The sequence below is a fragment of the Panulirus ornatus genome, chromosome 22 (genome assembly GCF_036320965.1).
Source record: "Panulirus ornatus isolate Po-2019 chromosome 22, ASM3632096v1, whole genome shotgun sequence".
Classification (NCBI taxonomy): Eukaryota; Metazoa; Arthropoda; class Malacostraca; order Decapoda; family Palinuridae; genus Panulirus; species Panulirus ornatus.
In genome coordinates, this window is record NC_092245.1 from 19,148,582 (window position 1) to 19,171,880 (window position 23,299).

Below are 23,299 nucleotides of genomic sequence, written 5' to 3' on the forward strand. Positions count from 1 at the left end.
ACTAGTAAGTTGGAGCATTAGGTAGTAGTAATAGGTAGGAACATTATGTAGGAGCCTCTGAAAACAATTGACTAGAGTTGCCATCGGTCTGTGGTCTGCTAAGGGTGAGGCACTAAAAGCTAATCAACAGCAGTGGAGTTAAACAGTTATGAAAACTTTTACTGTAGCCATCCCCTTGAGGGAGTTCCCAAAGGAAATGGGCATCAGAGACATAGATAGATACAGAGAGAATTCTACCATCATTAAGAAGTAATCTCACTAAACTCAAGAGGGCAGCCACTTCGCCCCAACTGCCCTGGGTAATAATAGTGTCCCAGGTCATGAGAGATACAGTGGAGCCCAAAACCAGTTCTGTACCCTCTGTGTCTGAATTACTGGTTTTGTTTAGTCTCCATATATCTAAGCAACCACTCTAGACTCATCCACTTCTCCCTTCACTCATCACAGACTCATCCTATTCATATTTACTTATCTTCAAATTTTTTCCCTTCTTTTCCTCATTATAAAACTTTTGTGTGCAAACATTAAATCTAATAAATTTATGGTCCCCAGTCCAATGCAATCTAAGGGTGTGAAGAATTTCTCAAGTTCTACCTGTCTCTGCTTCCAGCAAGAGGGAGGACTCAAGGAATAGTAGTCCTGACCCCTTCCAAGACCCATCTCCACAAAAAAATCTGACTTTCCATTCATTTCACAAACATTTCATGGCCTTTCTATTACTTTTTCTTGTTGCATGCAGTCTGGTTACTATCTTTTCTATTACTTTACCCATCTTTGACATTCAACTTTCTCATCTCAAACTATAAATTCACTCTATTGGAAATAGTGAATTAGTATGAAAAAAAAAATTCTAGCTACTCTCCAATTCAATGTAATGAATCAATATACATGGAAGAATGGTATATACACATACTCAAAAAAGCCCATGGTCACCATCAGCAAAACTATTACTTACATATTGATGACAAACTTACTATCTACTGCCATTAAATGTACAGAGTATCATAAGGAAAGATATTCATAAGGGAGAATAAAAGGTTTCATTACAAACTACATGATGAACTATAATGCAAAGGGTATGAAATTCACTGGGCTTGCAGCACAGTGATGCAAGTAACTAAAACCCTTCTAAATGATGACATAAATACTGCTTAAATTACTTAATCACATAATCAACAAGAAAGTCACTGTTTCAGCTACTTACCCATGCATGTACAGCTGGAAAATCTGTCATAGTATTTGCATTCCAATTGTCAAGAGCTGTTTTAAGGGGGGCTGGAAGGGCTGCACGTGTTAGACATGGAGGATGTGGACCAGCACGAGGAACATGGCCACCAGACACTGCTAAAACAGAGCAATAGGCATCCAGGGCCTCTGGCGGTAACCTGCTTCCTTCTTCAAGAACACTATTCATTTGCTGTAGCAAACTCCATCTGCAAATATTTAAAAGAACGGAGTAAATTCAGTGCACTAATGATCCTATTCAAAATAAAAGTGCTTCCAAATATTTCATCAGGGAAAGTTTGAGATGTGGCCCCACAAACGTAAAATTCCATCCCCATACAGTAAGTCCCAGTAATTACAAACACACACACACACAGTATGTAGAAATAAGGATAAAGTACACAGTAAAGAGCTGGAATCTAATAACATTATCAAGTGTATGAAAGTCAAATGGAATGCTTTCTGGACTGTGTTAAGGACATACAAGGTAGGGGAACAATTGTTGGATGGTGTGAAAGCCTTCCACAGAGGAGAAAATGCATGCAAGAAGGGATGGAGAGTTTAGCGAAAGTTTCAATATACATGTGGGTGTGAGCCAGGGCTGCATGATGTCACCATGGCTTTTTAACATACAAATAGAATGATAAGAGAGAGAAAAGCAAAACAAAGGAAATGGGGTACTGAGTGTGGTGGTGAGGTATGATGACTAGTAAGAAGCCTATATATACTGATTATACTGTATTGTTTGCTGTGCGTGATGAGGAGTTACAGAGGGTTGTGTTCTACGATGTGTGTAAGCATTGATAATTCAAGGTAAATGGAAGTAAAAGTAAAGTAATGGTGTTTGAAAGGAAAAAGTATATTTTTTGAAAGGAAAAAGTATATTTTTTTGCAATGAACAATGTCATCAGAGAATAAAACCCAACAGTTTCCAGACATCAGGTAGGAAATGTCAACAGAAAATAATGACATTACCTTACTAAATCACAAAATTTTACGGCCTGTCCATCTGTATTTATACAAGTACAACTCTCCCAAAATATCAAAACCATCAGTCAAGGGAAACAAGTTACAAAATGATAAACTATAGAAAACAGACACTAACTGTTTATCAGTGACAACCAACAATACTGTATAGACAGATCATGACAACTAAAAATAAAATTTCCCGATGCAGAAAAACAAATCCTGGTATGTCAGACTTGCAACATTAACCTTACATTTCTTTTCTCTTATTCAAGCAGAATTATGTGTTCCTTCACTGTATTTTCGTCTGCTTTTGTGAGCACAGTTTATCATATTATGCAATGCATTTAAAAAAAAATATACACTAATATGAGCTCTCTATCTTGATTATAATTCATCATTTTGCAGATATGCTTTAAACAACTTTAGTAGGGTTCCTTAGATTAGATGGGAATTCATGCTTTGACGACCATATATATCATTAGGCACCCATCATGCTTTGACGACCATATATATCATTAGGCGCCCATCATGCTTTGACGACCATATATATATCATTATTCAAACTAAAGCCTGTATCAATCAAGACAAAGCTGTTTAAATGTTTAAGATGGATGAAGCAACTTTGGAAACACATATAAAGGTAATGCTAACTCACCACTACTGGTTTAGGTAAAAAGACACTGTGTGGACCATGTAATTTGAAGGTTATGGTATACCCCATCTTATGAAGAACAAAAAAATATCCAATAGACAGATATATTTTTTGAGATCTGAAATACCTTGTGGCACAGGCTACAGCTTGTATCAAAGTGAGGAGGCCTGAAATAGGAAGTTGATCTGAAGGTATATCCAGTGCTCGAAGAAGATCAGCACCATCACAAGAACGAAGATCAATATCTCCTTTCTGACAAGCCTCATCAAGTGTCACCTGAAGACGTGCTAATACAGTGTCCAACATATACAAATCAGAGAAGGCTGGCAGTTGCTCTGAAGTCATCAGTGGTATACCGACCATTGCATTATACCCCTGAAATGAAATACATATCAAAAAACTGCCAGCTACAAAGTCAATCATTGAACAATTGTAATAACCAAACATTAGTTCATATACAATTGTGGGCTATCACATGACAGTACTGGCCAATTATGTGCCCTAACCAAAAATTGCAAACAGATGCCACGTTGTGATTGTTATGCCTTCACCCCTTAAACCGCTCTCGTTGTCAAATGGTTGCACCTTTCCTGCTTCCATTTAAATATCTACCATTTCTCAAAGAACTGTTCACTGTCCACACCAGCAATCTGTTTTAAAACTTAAAGTTATGATCATGTCACCCCTCACTCCTCTCTTCCATGGTGGGCAAATCTACAATCTCTTACATTTCCCTGTAACTCCTCCCCTTTAATTTTGGCACCAAATTTGTTGCCTTCTCTGGACCTTCTCTATTGGTTCTGTGTTGAAATCTGACAACCAAACTTGAGAAGCATATTCTATATTTAGCCTTAATGCAGGACATGAACAGCTTGCTTAATATTTCTTTAACCATATAATTGAAAAATATTCTCAAGTTTGCCAGTTGACGGTTTGATTGCTTAACTATTCTCCTAATGTGGGACTCTGGCGACTAGTTAGTGATGGAGTCAACCCCTAAGTACTTCTATCATAAACGAATCCTGAAGGTTATTTCTAATTTGATTACAATCATACCAAAGCCTTCTTTCACTTTCGTCCCATCCTCATTACTTTAAATTTGCTTGGGGTTGAATTTCATAAACTTATCATCAGTTCCTCTTCCTTCTTAACACCATTATTTTTTCCCTCTGAATCCCTTAACCTGATCATCTGTTCTGTAACTCAATTTTCTCTACATGAATGCACAGGAAAGTTTTGAACTGTCTTTGGCTTTGTCTATTCCTGTCTTTTCAATGTTTCTCAGCTCATCCCTACTTATCTTGCAGTGCATATTTCTTGTTCTCTGAAAGCTTTTAAATGGTTGCTGACTACAGTGTTGTCTACACCTTCACAATTCATCTCTAAGCTCTCTCACTTTTTGTAATTCTTTAATGAACCATCTCTCTCCTTTTTACCTTCTGTATTTACATCCAAGAGTAACCGCATTCTGACTCCAATGCAAATTTCACAGAATCCTCTATAGTACTGTGCATGCATGTGTGTGTGCATATGTGTACTGGTCATACGTATCTAAATCTGGCTACGTATCTATCATTAACTCCTATTCCAATTTCCATGGGGTAGATCACGTACATAAAGCCTCTGAAAACACATCCTCAATCAATGTTCAGTATGTTAAAGCAAAATATGGACTTCTACATTCATAAGAGTTTTTTAACAGTACTTTTCTGTTCTGCACACTAATATGATCAGTCATGTCAAACTACCTGAATTCATATTACCATACACAAAATACTTCCAATGCATTTGATCACAAAACATTTCTGTAAAATCTTCAACTGAAATGTCCCTAGCCCTAATCAGTTCTCTTACAGATTCATCAATCTCTTTCATGATCTACCTCTCCTCCTTGTAACTCCTACTATAATATATATCTTTCTGACCATCCTATCATCCACTATATATTTATATGGCCATACCATCTACATGCCATTTAAACTATTTCCCACTACATTTTCTCATCTTCATTCTTATTCCACCTATACTCTTGATTCCAGCAATCAAATGCAAGTTATCCATCTCCACTTACCTCCTTTTTCATCAACTCTAACCTGTATACTTTAGGGTTTCACATTCAAGCATCAGACTCAAAAAAGTGTTCCTGCAGACTCTATGCTTACATTTTTTTCCACACAGCATGAGCTTGCACCACTTATGGCAAGCATATCTACATCAAAAAATATCAAACCTACCTTACTAAGGAGAGTTGTGATGAGATGATTAGCAACTTTAAGGTCATGTTTCAAGTTGCACATTGTTTTAGCAACAGATTTCAGTAGGGCATCTGCCTTCTGTGTTGTTAAGCTTTGACGTACAAGTCCATCCTTTAATAAGAAAAACAAAGTACAATTCTTAAAAAGTCCATTAATTTACATCAACGATGTCAACATCTTTAAATATCCAAATATTTCTCCTGATTTAACAGTATCACACACAAACAACAAGCAACAACATTTGCACCTAACCAAACTGTCATTTATACTGAAACCATAGATTCATTAGTAGTGCCACAAAGGCCTAACAGGGAAACTGATAGAAAGTGAGCCAAGTTTAAAAGACTTGTGCATCATCATCACTGAGCAGCCAAATTTCAAAGCATACTGAAAAGATAGCACCATCACATCATGTGATGAGTGGTATGATCCTGAGAACTTTCCCTACAAAAGACTTACATATGAAAATGAATCTTTTCATGACCCATAACTTACTTGCTAAAATTGTTTGGAATTACGTGAATGTGATTGTTGTAGTATATTGTGAAGAAGCATGGTGTCAGAGAGCTTAAACAGGGCAGTGATGGCTTAAACAAAAGATGCTTGTGGCATGAGAAGCGTGGGAGGTGGGCAGATTAGAAAGGGTAGTGAGTGGTGAGATGAAGAAGTAAGATTATTAGTGAAAGAGAAGAGATAGGCATTTGGACGATTTTTGCAAGGAAATAATGCAAATGACTGGGAGATGTATATAAAAAAAAAAGAGGCAGGAGGTCAAGAGAAGGGTGCAAGAGGTGAAAAAGAGGGCAAATGAGAGTTGGGGTGAGAGTATCATTAAATTTTAGGGAGAATAAAAGATGTTTTGGAAGGAGGTAGATAAAGTGCGTAAGACTAGGAAACAAATGGGAACATCAGTGAAGGGGGCAAATGGGGAGGTGATAACAAGTAGTGGTGATGTGAGGAGATGGAGTGAGTATTTTGAAGGTCTGTTGAATGTGTTTGATGATAGAGTGGCAGATATAGGATGTTCTGGTTGAGGTGGTGTGCGAAGTGAGAGGGTTAGGGACAATGGTTTGGTAAACAGAGAAGAGGTAGTAAAAGCTTTGCGGAAGATGAAAGCCGGCAAAGCAGCGGGTTTGGATGGTATTGCAGTGGAATTTATTAAAAAAGGGGGTGATTGTATTGCTGACTGGTTGGTAAGGTTATCTAATGTATGTATGACGCATGGTGAGGTGCCTGAGGATTGGCGGAATGCTTGCATAGTGCCATTGTACAAAGGCAAAGGGGATAAAAGTGAGTGCTCAAATTACAGAGGGACAAGTCTGTTGAGTATTCCTGGGAAATTATATGGAGGGTACTGATTGAGAGGGTGAACGCATGTACAGAGCATGCAGGGGGAGAGGGTTGTCATTTTCATGTGTGGCGGGGTGGCGACGGGAATGAAAAAGGGAAGACAGTATGAATTATGTGCATGTGTACATATGTATATGTCTGTGTGTGTGTGTATATATATGTATATGTTGAGATGTATAGGTATGTATATGTGCGTGTATGGACGTGCATGTATATACATGTGTATGTGGGTGGGTTGGGCCATGCTTTCGTCTGTTTCCTTGCACTACCTTGCTAACGTGGGAGACAGCGACAAAGTATGATAATAATAATAACAAGGTAAAATTGAATACATCTGTGTTGTTCATACATATTCACTGTTTCCCGACTTAGCGATGTAGCATTAAGAACAGAGGACTGAGCCAAAGAGGGAAAATCCTCACATGGCCCCCTTCTCTATTCCTTCTTTTGTAAAAGTAATGTTGGAGGGGAGGATTTCCAGCCTCCGGCTCCCTCCCCTTTTAGTCGCCTTTTACAACACGCAGGGAATACGTGGGAAGTTGTATTTCTCCCATATCCCCATTTTTCTTCATTTAACAAGAGCCCAGGTATCCTATCAATAGGGACCTACCACATAACTTGCAAAAAATATGAACTATTATTCCTCTAATTCCTATTACACTTCTGACTCCCTTTTCCCTTTCCACTGCAGAACAATTACTGTACTAACTCTGTATTTCCTGAAATATTTTGATCACATTCTTCAAATATTTTGATCACATTCTTCATAAATTATGTCCTCACTTTGTTTACAATGCAAGTACTATAATAAGAAGCTTCAAACAGAACAGGTCACCAAAGTAAACAACCAACAGTACTGAATTACCTTTATCCAGCCATTGAATATTTTGTGAGAAGCACGAGGTCCCCACAGCAAAGCATGAAGAAGGTGAGATCCTTCTAGCCTGGCCTCTGTATTAGCCATAGTCTCCAAAGCAGAAACAGATGGAGGCATGGTGAGCAAGAGCCGGTATGCTAAAGAAAATGCATACTGCACACCACATAGGCCTAAGTAAGTCAGCTGTGGATCATTAACATGACGTAAAGTTGGGTCAGTCTGGCAGCCTACTCCCAACAGGTTGACTAGAGTGTCATACAAAATACTGTACTTGAGTGTGTCTGGTGTGGCCAGGATAAAACTGCAAGCCTGAAAAAAGTTAGAAATAACAGACAAATTACTTCCATATGCATTATTATTCATTTCAATCTTTTTTAATTCTTACGCTTTAAATTGCTAACCTTCCCACTACGTTATTTATGATGATTGTCCTTACACTAGCATTATACAGTGTGCAATTTCCATTTCTACCTATTCAACATCTAGAAATCCCCTCCCATTTTCAGGGAATGGTTCAGGTGCAAGGAGCCTCTCAGATTATCTACATGTATCCTCAACCTATGTATATTTGTATTGATGCACTGTACATCATTTACCAAAAATAATAATACTCATGAGTTCGTGATTAGTGTTAAGATGTCTCACCAATCCATCCAACTTTGGTGTGTCTTGAGTGTTGGTCTCAGCAGGTGTGAGTGTATAAAACCTGGGTCTAATGGCATAATCTTCATTAGAGTAGTTTTTACGATAGTTCTCCTCCAAGTCGCGCCACACATGATACATCTTCCCTCCTGAACCAGTACTTGAATCCTTTCCTGGGGACTGACTGTCACATTGTGAAGATATGGGCTTGAAAAGATTCCACTGAACCTATAAAGAAGACAATTTACATACAAAATATCTAGGATGCAAATATATCATATATAAATCAAAACATCTAAAAAAAACATATAAATTTTGATTTCTGGGTGTAACAACAATAACCTTTTAAATAAAAACATAATCATGAATACAAATTTCATTATTCTCAGAATTTTCAAATACAACACCAAGACGAAAGTAATAAAGCCGAAAAAGAGGGAATGAAATTTGGCATGAGCAAGTATCAGCAAACTTTAAGGACAAAAAGAAAATGTTATAGCAGAAGATTTTAAGCGTGAGGAGATAAAGAAAACAAATGGTAGCATCAGTGATGAATGAAAGCAGAAGGAGAAGTGGTAACAAGCAGAGATGAGGTGAAGGGAACATGCATTGTTTTGAGGGATGGTTGAATGTGTTCCATGACAGGGTGGCAGACGTAGGGTGTTTTGGACATTGAGGTATAGACAAAGATAGAATCATGGCAGAAAGTTTAGTGAAAAGACCAATGGGATATGATGTGAAACAAAACAGTTGAAGTGGACAGGATTGCAGTTGAATTGTTTGAGAAAGGAGGATGATTGTGTTGCTCACCGAATAGTAAGGATTTTCAACTTGTGTAAGGCTCGTAAAAGATGATTGAGATTAGTGGAATGCTTGTAGAGTGCTATTGTCTGAAGACAAAGGAAAAAAAAATGTTCAATTTACAGAGGTATAAGTTAGGTCTAGTTTATGAGTTAGATGGTCCAGTCAGTAGGAATATTAGGTAAGAGCCTATGCAAACACTGCACTAGAGTTGCCCTCTGCCAGTGGCCTATTAAGGGTGAGGCACTAAAGGCTAAAATGTAGCACTGGAGTTCACTAGTTATGGAGACTGTTGCTGTGGCAACCCTCCTGATGGGGTTCCACTTGGGAACAGATGTCACAGATAGATAAATAGACAATAGATAAGTCAGGATAATGCACCTAGTATGTTGTATGGTAGTGACAAGCACTGTGTCTGCTTTTCAAAATTTGTAAGAGCAATGTTTTGAAGAAAGGAATTTGTATGTGGCAGCTATAGATCAGGAGAAAGCATACAATAGGCTTGGTAAACATACTCTGTGAAGAGTGTTACAATCACATGGTGTGGGAGGAAAGCAACTAGAAGCAGCGAGTTTTTATAAAGAGGGTAAAGTGTGGGTGAGCAAGAACAGGTAAAGTCAATGGTTCCATATGAAGGTGGGTCTGCAGCAGGGATTTCTGAGTGGTTACAGGTGAAGGTGGGCCTGTGGCAAGGGGTTTGTGATGTTACTTGGGCTGTTTAATGTTTATGGGAAAGATGGTGAGAGAGGTGAAAACTAGGGTCCCGCAGACAGAGGTTGTGGACTGTCTTAGATACCTTGGAGTGGACAGGGTAACAAGCAAAACCATGGGAGAAGTGAGCCATGGCATGGGTTAGGGAGATACAGTCCTGAACACATTGAGGAAGGTATGGAAGGTGAAGGTGTTGAAAAAAAAGGTGGAAAATATGAGTGGGTTCAGCAAGTACAAGTAAACTTCAAGGAGAATAAGATGTTCTGGAAGGAAGCTAGTAAACAAAGTATAATCAAGAGAACAAATGGAAAACACTGGAGAAGGGGGCAAATGGGGAAGTGCGAACAGGTAGTGACAAGATGAGGATAGGGAATTCTTATTTTGAAGGAGAGTTGAATGTGTTTGATGATATGGTGGCACATGTCATGTGTCTGGATCTGGAAGTTAAGCAAAGTGAGTCAAGAAAAGTGGTTTGGTTAAGAGATATGTGGTAACAGCCCTGTGCAATATGAAATGTGGCTGGGTGGGGGGAGTGCATGGTACTTTAGTTGAATTCCTTAAGAAAGGGGGAACCAAGGAGAAGTTTGAAGGATGGAGTGAATGTTGCTTGAGATCAGGGTCTGAACATGCAGCAGTTTGTGATGCATGCAGGGAATACAGTGAACAGGTGTAGTGGTATACTGGGAGTGACATGCTGTCAGAGGGTTAAACCAGTGAATATGAAGTGGTCCATGTGGCCTGGCTGTGAATAGCATGCTCTGGTTTCAATGCACCAAACATGACATCTGGAGAGTGGATGATAGTTAATGGGGCCACTTTTCATCTGTTCCTGGAGCTTCTTTGCTATTGCTGGCAATGGCAAAATGGTATGAAAGAAAATAACCCCAAGAGCCCTTTCCTGAGACTTATGCAGCTTCAAAGCTGAGATAAATTCAGAAAATGATGGACTCCTTTAAAGAGAGACATTCTTTGAAATGACTATACTACCTTTCATCAACTGATGATATAGCCAACCCAAATCAAAAATGTTTTGAAAGGAGCTAAGTAGTGTGATAAAAACATAATATATGGACACACAAGAAACTGACAAAGGGTAAAGTAACAGGCAGTGATGAGAGGAATAAGAGATAAAAGTAAGTAGTCTGAAGGATTGTTGAATGTGTTTGGTGACATGGTGGCAGTTGTAGGGTGTTTGGGTTAGGAAAGTATGCGAGGTGAGAGAGTCATGGCAAGTGGTTTGGTAAAGTGAGGAGAGGTGGTTAAATCCTTGCTTATGATAAAATATGTGACAAAGCGGCTAGAGTGGGTGGTAATGCAGATGAATTTTTTAAGGGGTGTTTATGTGTTGTTCATTGGTTAGTTAAGACTTTCAAACTGTGTGTGGAACATTAAGATGTGTCTGAAGATCGGCAGAATGAATGCATTGTATAAAAGCAAGGGAGAAAAAGGTTGGGTGTTTGAATTTCACTGGTATAACCTAAGTGAGTTTACCAGGTAAGTTGTATGGGGGAAGGTTAATGAAAGGGTGGTGGAATGCACATGAGATCAGATTGGCGTGGAATATTGTGGTTTCACGAGTGGTAGAGAATGTATGGACCAGGTGTTTGCTTTAAGGAATGTTTGGGAGAAATAATTAAAAGAGAAGGATTTCTCTGCAGCATTTATGGATATGAAGAAAACATGTAAAAGGGGTGATGAGTGTACTTTGTGAAAGGTGTTATGAATATATGATATGGGAAGAAAAGCTATTAAAAGCAGAGGTGTTTCCATCAAGAGAGTACAGCATGCATGCGGGTGGGTAGAAAGAAGGGTGCTTTTGTTTATAGATAGGGTAGCAAGGGTGGTAAATGAAAGGGTCTTGGAGCAAGGGGCAGATATACTGTCTGTAAGGGGTAAGGGGGCCTAAGAACATTTTCTTTTCTTTTTTTTTCAGATGACATTGGTGACAGATTTAAGGTGAGCTGCAGTTTACAACCTTCTTTGGAAGGTCAGATGTTCTAGGGCTTGCCAGGTTATTTCAGTGTGTAGGCGTTTTTATTAGCATTACATTTGTTGGGAGAGGGGGGAATCTCTAAGTATAGGCTATTTAAGCGTAACATCTTTACTTCTACTCGGGAAGGGTGGTTAAAAAGTAGTTTGGATGGGAGAGGTATAGTGCTGGTACAGAAAAAAGGATGCCCAGTAAGTTGACTTGAGTATGTATTGGGAGGACCCTGTTTTTACAGTGAAAAATTTGAGTATTTGTGGCTGATAAGCAGACAGTGATTGTTCTGAATACACTATTTTGTGTAATTTTGAGTTTTGTTATATTTGCTTTGAGGAATTTCTAAAAGACAAGGATGAAGCATAACAATGTGGAGTTGATGAACCATTTTTATAAGGTGTTGAAAGATTCCTCTTTTTGTCCAAATCTGGTGTCAGTCAGTGTTCTGAAGGCATTTAGTTTGTGTGCCGCTCTGGTGTTTATGTTACTTGTCTAAGTCAAATGTGATACCTATAAAGGTATGTGCTTTGTTCTGTGGGAGACACTGTCCATCTAAGGTGACTGACGGCTGAGAGCTGGATATGCGTTTGGGATTAAAAGAGTAATTGAAGACTTCTGTGAAGATGCAAACATTCTGTTCTGGGTGAGCCACAGTTCAAACAGCGTAATTTAGTGCTGTATGTCTGATGTTGCTACTGTGGTACTAGTGCTGTGATGTGACTGAGGTTGTATGCATACAAAAGGACCTTCATGTTGGGGTTTACCAGAGGAAATGGGAAACTGTGTAGGAAGAAAGTGGAAAAGCATAGAGTATAACCTAATTATTATTGTGTTAAAACAAGTCTAGAGGAGAGGTAAAGAATATCATTCTATTGCTATCCTGTTCTGAGATTTACTAAGAAGCATGAATTCAAATATCAGTTATCAACTTCAATGAATCTAGTGAAAGCCAGATGCCTGGTCACGAACTCAAACTCTCTCACACATTCACTACCAGTGATTATGATCACTACACCATGCACTATAAGGTTTCATTATAATCTGCTTAATCATTCCTAACTTGGGAGAAAATAAGCTATAGCACTATTGTCCTCAATATAATCATTCCTAACCTGGGACAAAATAAGCTATAGCATTATTGTCCTCAATAATAAATAAGTTGAAAAAGAAAAATTAGTCATGCAGCTGCAACAAACCTGCTCTATCAAAACCTGAGGAGCTTCATATAAATTCTTCATAAGGTAGTCAAAAATTAGTAGTAGTCGGGCCAAGTGGAGGACTTGTGTATCTCTCATTGGGGTTTTGATCACTGAGGCAACATTCACCACAGCTGAAGCCACATTCAGCAATACACTCTTCTTCTGCATTAGCTGAAGTGAGTGGAAGAGGAACAAAAGCAACTGAGCATGTTCCACATTCAAGTCTGAAACAAGAAAAGTATATGATTCCTGCCCAAAAACCTAAAAAAACAAGCAAGAAAACTTACATATGAAGTCAGTGAGTATACCACACCTTTCTTCTAATGAATTCTCATCTTCTTAATCATAGTCTAAAAACTTGCATTAATGCTTTTTATATCAGGGACAATGTGTACTGGTCCATGAAACTCTTCCCTCCTCTTAATAGGAATACGATATAATAAAAGCACTTGATCAGATCTGACAAAATACAGTTCTGGCACCATTTGGAATCCCAGCTATATTCCTCACAAACACAAAAACAAATAGGAAAAGCAATAATGATATTATTGAGGCAAAGTCTGGATGAGGACAAAATTGCAAACAACAAATTAGCATACAGAACACCAATACACATAGGAAAATCTAAGATAATACCTAAACATACAGACCAATCAACTCGACTTCAAATGCAATAAAAAATTTTGAAAGTGATAAAAGCCATATATACATGTAACCATCTAACCGAGAACACTTACATAAATAAAGGCCAACATGGATTTGTGTCAGGAAAAGTAGACACCCAATTATCAGCTCATTAAATTGATACAAATATATGAAAGTTTAACACACAGAAAAGGAATGGATAACGTTTTTCTTGACTGCAAAAGCATTTGACAAAAAACAAAGAAAACCACAGGATTCTAGTAGAGAAAGTAGCTAAACAAAACACTAAGAGTGAGATAGGATGATGAATTAAAGAATTTCTAACAAAGGGAAATGGAAACATGTATAAGGAGGAAGATGTCCTAACCGGGGTAGCACAGGGTACAGTGTTCGCCTCAATAATCTTGGTAATAATGATATGACAGTGACGATGAAATAAAGGAGAGCACGGTAAAAAGCTCTGCATACTGCTGATGCCTAATGCCTTCAGGAACTCCCTCAAGGGAATGACAATGGCAAAAGAATCCTTATAACTGGTAAACTCCAGTGCCTAACCCTTAACAGACAATTGGCATAGAGCAACTCTAGTTTAGTGTCTGCAGAGGATCCTACTTAATGTTCCTACTTCTATCTGTCTACCTAATGTTCCTACCTAATGTTCCTGCCCAATGTTCCACCCAACTTCTACCTCATGCTCCCACCTAATCTTCCTTCCCAATACTTCTACCAATGTTTCTAATGAATGCCCCCGTCTAATATTCCTACCTACTACCACCATTTTGAACAAAATGTAAGGCTAGCACACAGCGCCCACTACAGGAAAATCTAGTTATAAAGAATGAGTTATTCGAGCTAAGTGTTGTCTTATGTTGTTTGTGACAAGGAGAGATTGTATATTTGTGGGCAGATGATGAAACCAGAACAGGAAAAATGGTTTAATGATGTGCCATATTCTAAAAAGAAAATTATATGCTCTAATGTTTGTTTAAATGTGACTAATGTATCTGAACTATACTACACGTTTCTTGACATTTTACAGATTTTTGCGGGAATAGGTCAAGAAATTGCCCACAGGAACACAATCTTTCTTAGTCCCATTGAATCTCATCCAGTGATTCCACCAACTTGTGTTTTTAATGTAAAGTGGTGAAAAAAAAGGAAAAAGTTATACCTGGGGATAGGGGAGAAAGAATACTTCCCATGTATTCCCTGTATGTCGTAGAAGGCGACTAAAAGGGGAGGGAGCGGGTGGCTGGAAATCCTTCCCTCTCATTTTTTTTTTCAATTTTCCAAAAGGATCAGAGAAGGGGGTCAGGTGAGGATATTCCCTCAAAGGCCCAGTCCTCTGTTCTTAACGCTACCTCGCTAACGCGGGAAATGGCGAATAGTACGAAAGAAAAAGAAAGAAAATTTAACTGCTGAATGAAAATCAATATTGGGTCTGAAGTTTATCAAGCAAGAGCAACCATACATCCAAGTACAACAATACTGCCTCCACATCATCAATCTTGTAAAACATTTTGTCAAAATGTTAACTTTAGGCACTAACCTTCTGTTTCTGCCTCTGGGGCAGGTGGGTTGCTGATAGACTTGGTTAAGGTGGTAATAACACGATGCCAAATAAGTACACAGGCTGTATCCGAGTCACACTTCAGTTCATCCTTATCTCGCCGTTGACGCAGAAGAAGAATCTAACAAAGATTTAAAAGAAAAAATATACGTAATACTAAAATGCTGGTTAAATCCAATATGTGGCAGCTAAGAAGACATCCCCTTAACACACACAAAAAACATACTAATATCAAAATGCAAATTATCTTACAGCACCTATCAAGGAACAAAATTTCTGCAATGAAAACCGATACTTAACTATCATTAGTTTATACCATACATAAAAACACTTACATAAAAGTGTTATCAGACTACACCTCCACGAGGTTATTACACGAGTGAAAAGTCATCATCTGTGGGGCTCCATGATTCTAAGTACAGTCTCGTTGAAGAACTGACTCAACAGGAGTCCATTTCCCTGCAACAACAGCTTTCAATCTCAGACCACCCAATGATCCATGAAGATTCTCAGACACATCCCGTGACCTGAATGACTAAGAAAAGGCCACAACCATACAGGACATGGGTAGCCTCAAATCAATCTCCCAACAGTTAAGGTACAGTTTACATACTTGCCATCATGTTGGAGGAATAATTTGATGTTATGACCCATGCAAATGCAAGCTTTCCCTAACCTATCAGGTCATGGGATACAACAAGGGATCTCATGGACCACTGACAGATCTGAGATTTGGAGGGCTTTTGTCACTTCATGGTACAATGGTTAGCAAACCAGCATGCCACACAGTAGGACTAGAGTTTAAATCCTTGACATCAAATGGTAAAGTGTTGTCACCTCTTCTGTGTGCACAGTACATCTCAATATTTTTTTTATGGAATGCTCAAACTTTGAGGAGCTGACATATGTGACGTAAAAACACTAATATTTGTGAAACACACAAGACAAACTTATTTGAAGATGAAATGAAAGTTGTGCATGAGGCATACACACACACTGCAGAAAAAGAAGCAGAAACTGATATTCTAAATGGGGATTACCATGAAATTCAAGGTGGAAGGATGGAGTGAAAAAGATTTTGAGTGATCGGGCCTTAACATACAGGAGGGTAAGAGGTGTGCAAGGAATAGAGTTAATTGGAATGATGTGGTATACTGGGATCGATGGGCTGTCAATGGACTGAACCAGGGAATGTGAAACATCTAGGGTAAACCATGAAAAGGTTTGTGGGTTTGGTGCATTACACATGACAGCTAGAGACTGAGTGTGAGCAAATGTTGGCCATCTTTGTCCATTTTCCTGGTGATACCTCACTGAAGCAAGGGGTAGCAATGGTGTTTCCAGTGGGACAGGGTAGCGCCAGGAATGGACGAAGGCAAGCATGAATATGTACAAGTGTATACATGTTTATGTCCGTGTATGTGTATGTATAAGTATATATATGGGTATATGTTGATATGCATATGTATGTATATGTGTATGTATGGGATGAGAGAGCTTGGGAAGTGAGTCAGTTGTTGTTCGCTGATGATACAGCGCTGGTGGCTGATTCATGTGAGAAACTGCAGAAGCTGGTGACTGAGTTTGGTAAAGTGTGTGGAAGAAGAAAGTTAAGAGTAAATGTGAATAAGAGCAAGGTTATTAGGTACAGTAGGGTTGAGGGTCAAGTCAATTGGGAGGTGAGTTTGAATGGAGAAAAACTGGAGGAAGTGAAGTGTTTTAGATATCTGGGAGTGGATCTGGCAGCGGATGGAACCATGGAAGCGGAAGTGGATCATAGGGTGGGGGAGGGGGCGAAAATTCTGGGGGCCTTGAAGAATGTGTGGAAGTCGAGAACATTATCTCGGAAAGCAAAAATGGGTATGTTTGAAGGAATAGTGGTTCCAACAATGTTGTATGGTTGCGAGGCGTGGGCTATGGATAGAGTTGTGCGCAGGAGGATGGATGTGCTGGAAATGAGATGTTTGAGGACAATGTGTGGTGTGAGGTGGTTTGATCGAGTGAGTAACGTAAGGGTAAGAGAGATGTGTGGAAATAAAAAGAGCGTGGTTGAGAGAGCAGAAGAGGGTGTTTTGAAGTGGTTTGGGCACATGGAGAGAATGAGTGAGGAAAGATTGACCAAGAGGATATATGTGTCGGAGGTGGAGGGAACGAGGAGAAGAGGGAGACCAAATTGGAGGTGGAAAGATGGAGTGAAAAAGATTTTGTGTGATCGGGGCCTGAGCATGCAGGAGGGTGAAAGGAGGGCAAGGAATAGAGTGAATTGGAGCGATGTGGTATACCGGGGTTGACGTGCTGTCAGTGGATTGAATCAAGGCATGTGAAGCGTCTGGGGTAAACCATGGAAAGCTGTGTAGGTATGTATATTTGCGTGTGTGGACGTATGTATATACATGTGTATGGGGGGGGGTTGGGCCATTTCTTTCATCTGTTTCCTTGCGCTACCTCGCAAACGCGGGAGACAGCGACAAAGTATAATAAAATAAATAAAATGGGCATTTTATGTATACATATGTGTATGTGGGTGGATGGGCCACTCTGTCTGTTTCCTGGTGCTACCTCAATGACGCAGGAAAGGGCGATCAAGTATAACACAAGTCAGAAGCCTTGCACATAAACTGAAAACAAAGAACTTCAAAATAGTGAGATGCCCAGGTCATCACAGGTTGGATGAATATAATAGCAAAGTACTATCATAATCAAATGATAAGGCTGAAACAGAAGAAAGCAAAGGAAGTGTAATAAAGGTCAGACCTGGTATGGGGAAGGCTGGTAAAACTAACAATGATATAGATGAGACATGTAAACAACTTACAGGAAAACGTATATCTTAGATGCAGAAATAAAGATCCAAAACTCTACAAGAATTATTTGCTCTGGGGTTTTACTGAAAAAGGGGGTTTGAATAATAACAGAGTTCATACACCCCAATGCATGCAGGCACTATGATAAATTTAGAGACTGCATATAGAGCAGCAGTTGCAGATTCTTGAATCCAGCTGGAGTCAGGCAAATATTTAGACATAATGGAACAGACAAATTAAAATGACATCAAATGAAACACAGAGATGATCAAAATAACCACAACAGAGAGAATAATGCACTCACTGTATTTATTGATCATTTGTATTTCACATTACAGCTAGAGAACAGATGCGAACAAATGAGGTCATTTCTTTGTCTGTTCCAGGCATTACCTTGCTTATGGGGGAAACGGCTAAAATGAAATTTCTTTTACAAGACAAACTGTTTATTCTTCGCTTTTCATTCCAACAAGTCAGTTCAATAACAAAGGTTAATCTAATTAGAAAAAATAAATAAATATAAACCTTTACTAACCTGGGCCAGAACTGTAAGAGTTCGTGGTAGAACCTGTAAAGGCCAGTCTCCATCAGGAGTCCATGGGGATACTCCAAGCTGACCAAGGAGTGTATTCTGCAAGGTTTCACTTAATAGCCCAGAGGCTATCACATTATGGGTGTAACGATAAAGGGCATATGAGAATTCATCATACAGTGACCCAAGTACAGGCCCAAGGTACCCAGTAAGGCTTCCTGTGTGGGAAATGAGAAGCGAACCATGAAAACAACTGAAATAGCATACCAAAAATCCTGACAAGATATCTGTAATATGTCTGAATTGAACAACCTGAAAGTGAAATCTAGGTTTCACCAAAGGAATTACTCTGAATGATACAAATTTTCAATATATCAAAAACTCTTTCTCCACTAATGTACTTAAACTGTACTGAATTTTTTTTTTCTAAAAATGTGAAACTAACATTAGCACTTATGGATGAACAAGCTGTGAATGTCTCTCCTTGTATAAATGTTTTTCAACCTTTCCTTAGGCAAGAAATCCTGTAAGCATCACATAATATTTTCTGGGAACCTGATCATATCCAAGTGTTCCCTCCCTTTCTTTCTAAAGACAAAATATTGAAGAACTACCCAAAAAATATCTTATGTGCTCAAAATACAATATATGCTACTTCTTGCTCCATGTGTCCTTCTATTCTTACGAGGCTTCTGCAGCAATCAGGAGACTGGTTACATCCACCAAATGGAACCACAGGTCATAGTGTTGTGATGTTGTATGTGTCTTTGTGCAGAAAGTGTAGGGCAATTGAGCAGCAAATATCTTCCTTATGGTAGATGCATCATGGGCATGAAGGGTCTTGGGATTTAAATAAAATGGTATTCCTAGAGATGTAGTGATGTGTGATGTCCAGAGAATAAGCAGGAAAATGTAACTCAGCTTTGTCTGGGGAATTTTTAAAACCGACTGATGACATGGACAAAGAGTAGTTAAAGAGAGATGCAAGGAAGGACTTTTAAAGTATAAAGTGGTGGATGGATGGAACATAATGATTGAGGACATGGTTAATGCAAACATCATACAAAAATTTAAAATGCAGTACATCAGAGAATGTTCAAAAGATGGGAAACCATGAGTGTTAAATTCCCTCCATACAATACAAATAGGTAATTCTAAATAGGGAATTACAACAGGGTATTGTGGTGAAAGATAAGATGTGGCAGAAATATTGGCAAAACTCTAACCAGCAAGCTCAGCAAGACATAGAGAGCAAGGAATGAGTACAGCAGGATGAAAAAAGACCAGAGAAATTTTGAAAATATTATTGTCAACAAAGCAGGTGAAAAATCAAAACTTTTCCATAGATTTGTCTGAATTAGATTACTGGTCATAGGGCACTTAATAAGATTAAGGGATTCAAAAGGAAAAATAATATCCGAAAATTATGAAAAGATGCGAATAACATGTAAAAAAAAAAGCATTTTCAAAGTGGAATACAATATTGACCCACAACTAAGAAGATGGGTTGGGAGAAGGCTTTAAAGAACATAAAGATATCTAATAAAGAATTAACAGATTGCAAGGCTCATGGTCCTGATGAAACTTCATCATATGTATTGAGGATGTGTTCAGATACATAAAAGAAATCTCTTAAAATACTGTTCAAGATGTTGCCGGACTGGCAAAGTGTATAAGGAGTGGAAAATGGCAATCATCATCTTGGTGCAGGAAGTAAGCATTAGTATAATAAGAATAATGACAAGACTTGAGACCATAAACAATCAAAATGTTAATAAAGTTTGAAACATGGTGAATATCCTAATGACTGATCAAAAATGTAAGACACGAAAACTCACAGTGTCACTGAGATTATTCCTATGATGATTACATGCTCTCTGGCTTACACTATCATATGGCACTTACCTGAGTCAGACCTTGTAGTTTCCCTATCAAGATCACGAATGATTGCTGCTAAAACAACCATGTGCGTCTCTGCTAATCCTGCACGAACATACTGCTGAACATAAGCACATTCACTTTCCACAAGATAACTATTCATCAGCAGGAATATATGTGAAGCCAAGGATATGAACTGTTGAACAAGAAACATCATTAAAACTCAAGGAAAGTCCACAAACAAGCAATTGTAAACAAACAAATAAAATCCTATTTCAGAATAGTTTTAATTACATGTGACATCCAGTTTTGCTAACAGTACAAATGTAATTTCAATAACAATGCTGAACCAATTGCAGCCAAATTTCTGAACAAAGCATGTGACTGTGCAGTTCATTGGTTAGTTAGGATTTACAATGTGTGAATGGATCATGGTGAAGTGCATGAAGGCAGCATGCCTGTAAAGTAATACTAAATAAGGCAGGGGGGAACAAGAGAGTAATCGAATTCCAGAGGAGGGGTGAGAAGGTTGACAAAGAGGATATATGAGCAAGATGTGGAGGAGACAAGGAAAAGGGGGAGAGCAAACAGATAAAAGGATGGAGTAGATAAGGTTTTACAGCAAGGTGCACACAGGACAGAGGGAATGAGAGTTATGTGGTATATAGGGGGTGACATACTTTCAATGGACTCCTGGGTACAAGAGGCAGCCATGGGAAATGAGGGAAAGGTCTATGGGGGCCTCGTTGTAGACAAGGGACTGTGGTTTTGGTGCACTACACATGACAGCTAGAGAATACATTTGAACACATGGGGCCTCTCCTTCATCTGTTCCTGAAACTTCCTCATCAATGTGGAAAATGTCTAACACTCAGAAAGATTCTAATAGCTAATGCATGGAAAAAAATTAAAAGAATTACAGAAAACATTTCCCAGGATTAACTACTCATCAGCCTGGAAGAAACAGTAATTCAGTGTAATAAAAAATATCAGAGCCAAATAAGAAAGGTAGAACGATTACTGAAACCATAAAATGATGATTGGAAAAGGATAAAAACCATTCTAGATGAACTAATTCTAGGTAACCAAAATGTACTAATGCGAAGTAACCAAAATGTATGTGGCAAAAGAAAGCAACAATAGAGTAATGTGAAACAAGTATCAAATGTATATCTCTTTCTTCTCCTTGAACCATCAACTCTTGTGTAATGTCTTTAGTTTGGCATGGTTGTGACCAAACAATTCTTAAACAACTGATTTTTACAAAGTACAGACACTGGAGACTTCCAAGGTTCTGATGGTTTGGCAGACAGTAAAGACTGGATAGGCAAGTTAATTCTATTAATAAAATGCAGTCATCTAATCTACAATGCTCTTATATGACTCCTTGTTTAACTTATCAGATTCAATCCTGAGAAGTCCTACCCCAAGGGATATCACTAAATGAAAAAACTTCAACAAAGACTTTATTTCATAATATGGGGATATATTTCTGACAAATATTTCTATGCATTTTCTCAAATGCTCTTCTACGTGGTACTTAAATTCATTAAAGATTAACATCTTATAACAGAGTAAAGTACTTTATTGATATCAACAGGACATCATCTACTATCACATCACAATCACATTCAGGTCATCCACTATCATATCACATCTATCTATCTATCTCTGATGCCTGTTCCCACCTGGAATTCGCTAAAGAGGGTGGCCACAACAATAGTCTCTCCATATCACATATGTAGCATTTTCCAAATATAATGCGAGACTGCTATAAAAAAAATTCACAAATTCACGTATCAAATCGCACTATATCATGACATCCATTCCCATGTAAACAAAGGGTTAGGGAACATGGAGCAAAATAAAAATAAATTATACTCAAAACGTTAAGTACATAATGGGAACACTGTACCAAACAACACTCAAGCCATTTACCATGCACTGGAAATAACAAAACACAAACAGTTTAATAAAGACAGGCAGTTGTCTACTTATTCGTCACATACACATTTCATCAGGACACTGGGATAGTAAGTTTAAGTTTTGTCATACATTCTTTGTAAATATATAAATAGTTATTAGTTCATATTTCAGATAAGAAGCTACTGAAGGAGATGAACAATAAAATACTTGTAGAGTATACATGAAATAAATTTTTACTATATCTTAAAGCTACTGATGGAGATGCACAATAAAATACTTGTAGAGTATATATGAAATAAAATTTACTATATCTTAAATCACGAATAAATAATGATCTCCAATTTTTCTCCCTTGCAAGACTACACTCTCATCATCCAATCTCCCATTACCATCTTTATGGAGCTTTATGACTATACACCTAAACTCAGTCACAGACTCCAGATTAAAATGAATACTCCTGGTGAATATGCATGAAATTAATGAAAATTCTAAGAAACAAGATATATCTAAACATCACAAACTTTTACCATTAATAGTAATTTTTCAAGTAGGTATCAGGTACAGAATAAAGACAAACTTACCCCATGAGGCTCTCCCTTCTCGGGTACAATAGTCGTCACCTCTGAGTTATGTCGGTGTGGGGTCTTTGCTTGAGAATCATCTGGTGATGATGATGAATCACTATTGCCTTGAGCCCCTCCTGAAGCTGGGTCATCACCTCCTTCACCAGGTGTACTCGGTTCCTCAAACCAAGCACCAATAATAACAGAGTCATCATCTGTGATAAGGCAAAAGACACGATTACTACTAGTTTAAACATAACTTTATACCTTTATACCTGTGAGATCATGCATTGAATGGGAGAAACATAAGTATATTCAAGCACTGTTGGAACGATATCATAAAAGAAGTGAGCTTAAATTATTTAAACAATCTTTACAGATTAGTAATCAGTTATGTAAAATTACAAGAAAAGATTATCATTCAGGCACCACCATTTAGTCCGTTACATGCACAAACTCGGATAATACATGACTATGGCATGAAAAAATAAATACAAAGCCAAAGCTTTTGTGGTGCCTAATGTACCAACTTGAGGAAAAAAATATACACGTAAAAAATCTTATATTTGGCTTTTCCCTTACATGCTACAAATTTCAACTTCCCAACATTCGGCACTTCTATCATAGCACCTGAAATAAAATACACTCAGAACATGGTTAATGTATATAGCATAATTAACAATGTTCAAGAGACAGGGCCCCTAAGTGTTCAGGTTC

At 38.2% G+C, this 23,299-nt stretch overlaps 1 protein-coding gene across 1 annotated transcript in view; it reads right to left on the bottom strand.

Moving 5' to 3' along the window:
• Nucleotides 1-23,299, bottom strand: part of poe (E3 ubiquitin-protein ligase-like protein poe) — a 230,217-nt gene that overhangs the window by 180,989 nt on the left and 25,929 nt on the right. The window contains exons 12-21 of the mRNA XM_071676253.1: nt 22,601-22,797; nt 20,121-20,289; nt 18,219-18,433; nt 14,859-15,000; nt 12,662-12,888; nt 7,973-8,197; nt 7,316-7,636; nt 5,080-5,211; nt 2,973-3,220; nt 1,205-1,433 (exon numbers count right to left, since the gene is read on the bottom strand). Of these exons, the coding sequence (XP_071532354.1) occupies nt 1,205-1,433; nt 2,973-3,220; nt 5,080-5,211; nt 7,316-7,636; nt 7,973-8,197; nt 12,662-12,888; nt 14,859-15,000; nt 18,219-18,433; nt 20,121-20,289; nt 22,601-22,797 (2,105 nt within the window). The remainder of the gene's footprint in view (nt 1-1,204; nt 1,434-2,972; nt 3,221-5,079; nt 5,212-7,315; nt 7,637-7,972; nt 8,198-12,661; nt 12,889-14,858; nt 15,001-18,218; nt 18,434-20,120; nt 20,290-22,600; nt 22,798-23,299) is intronic.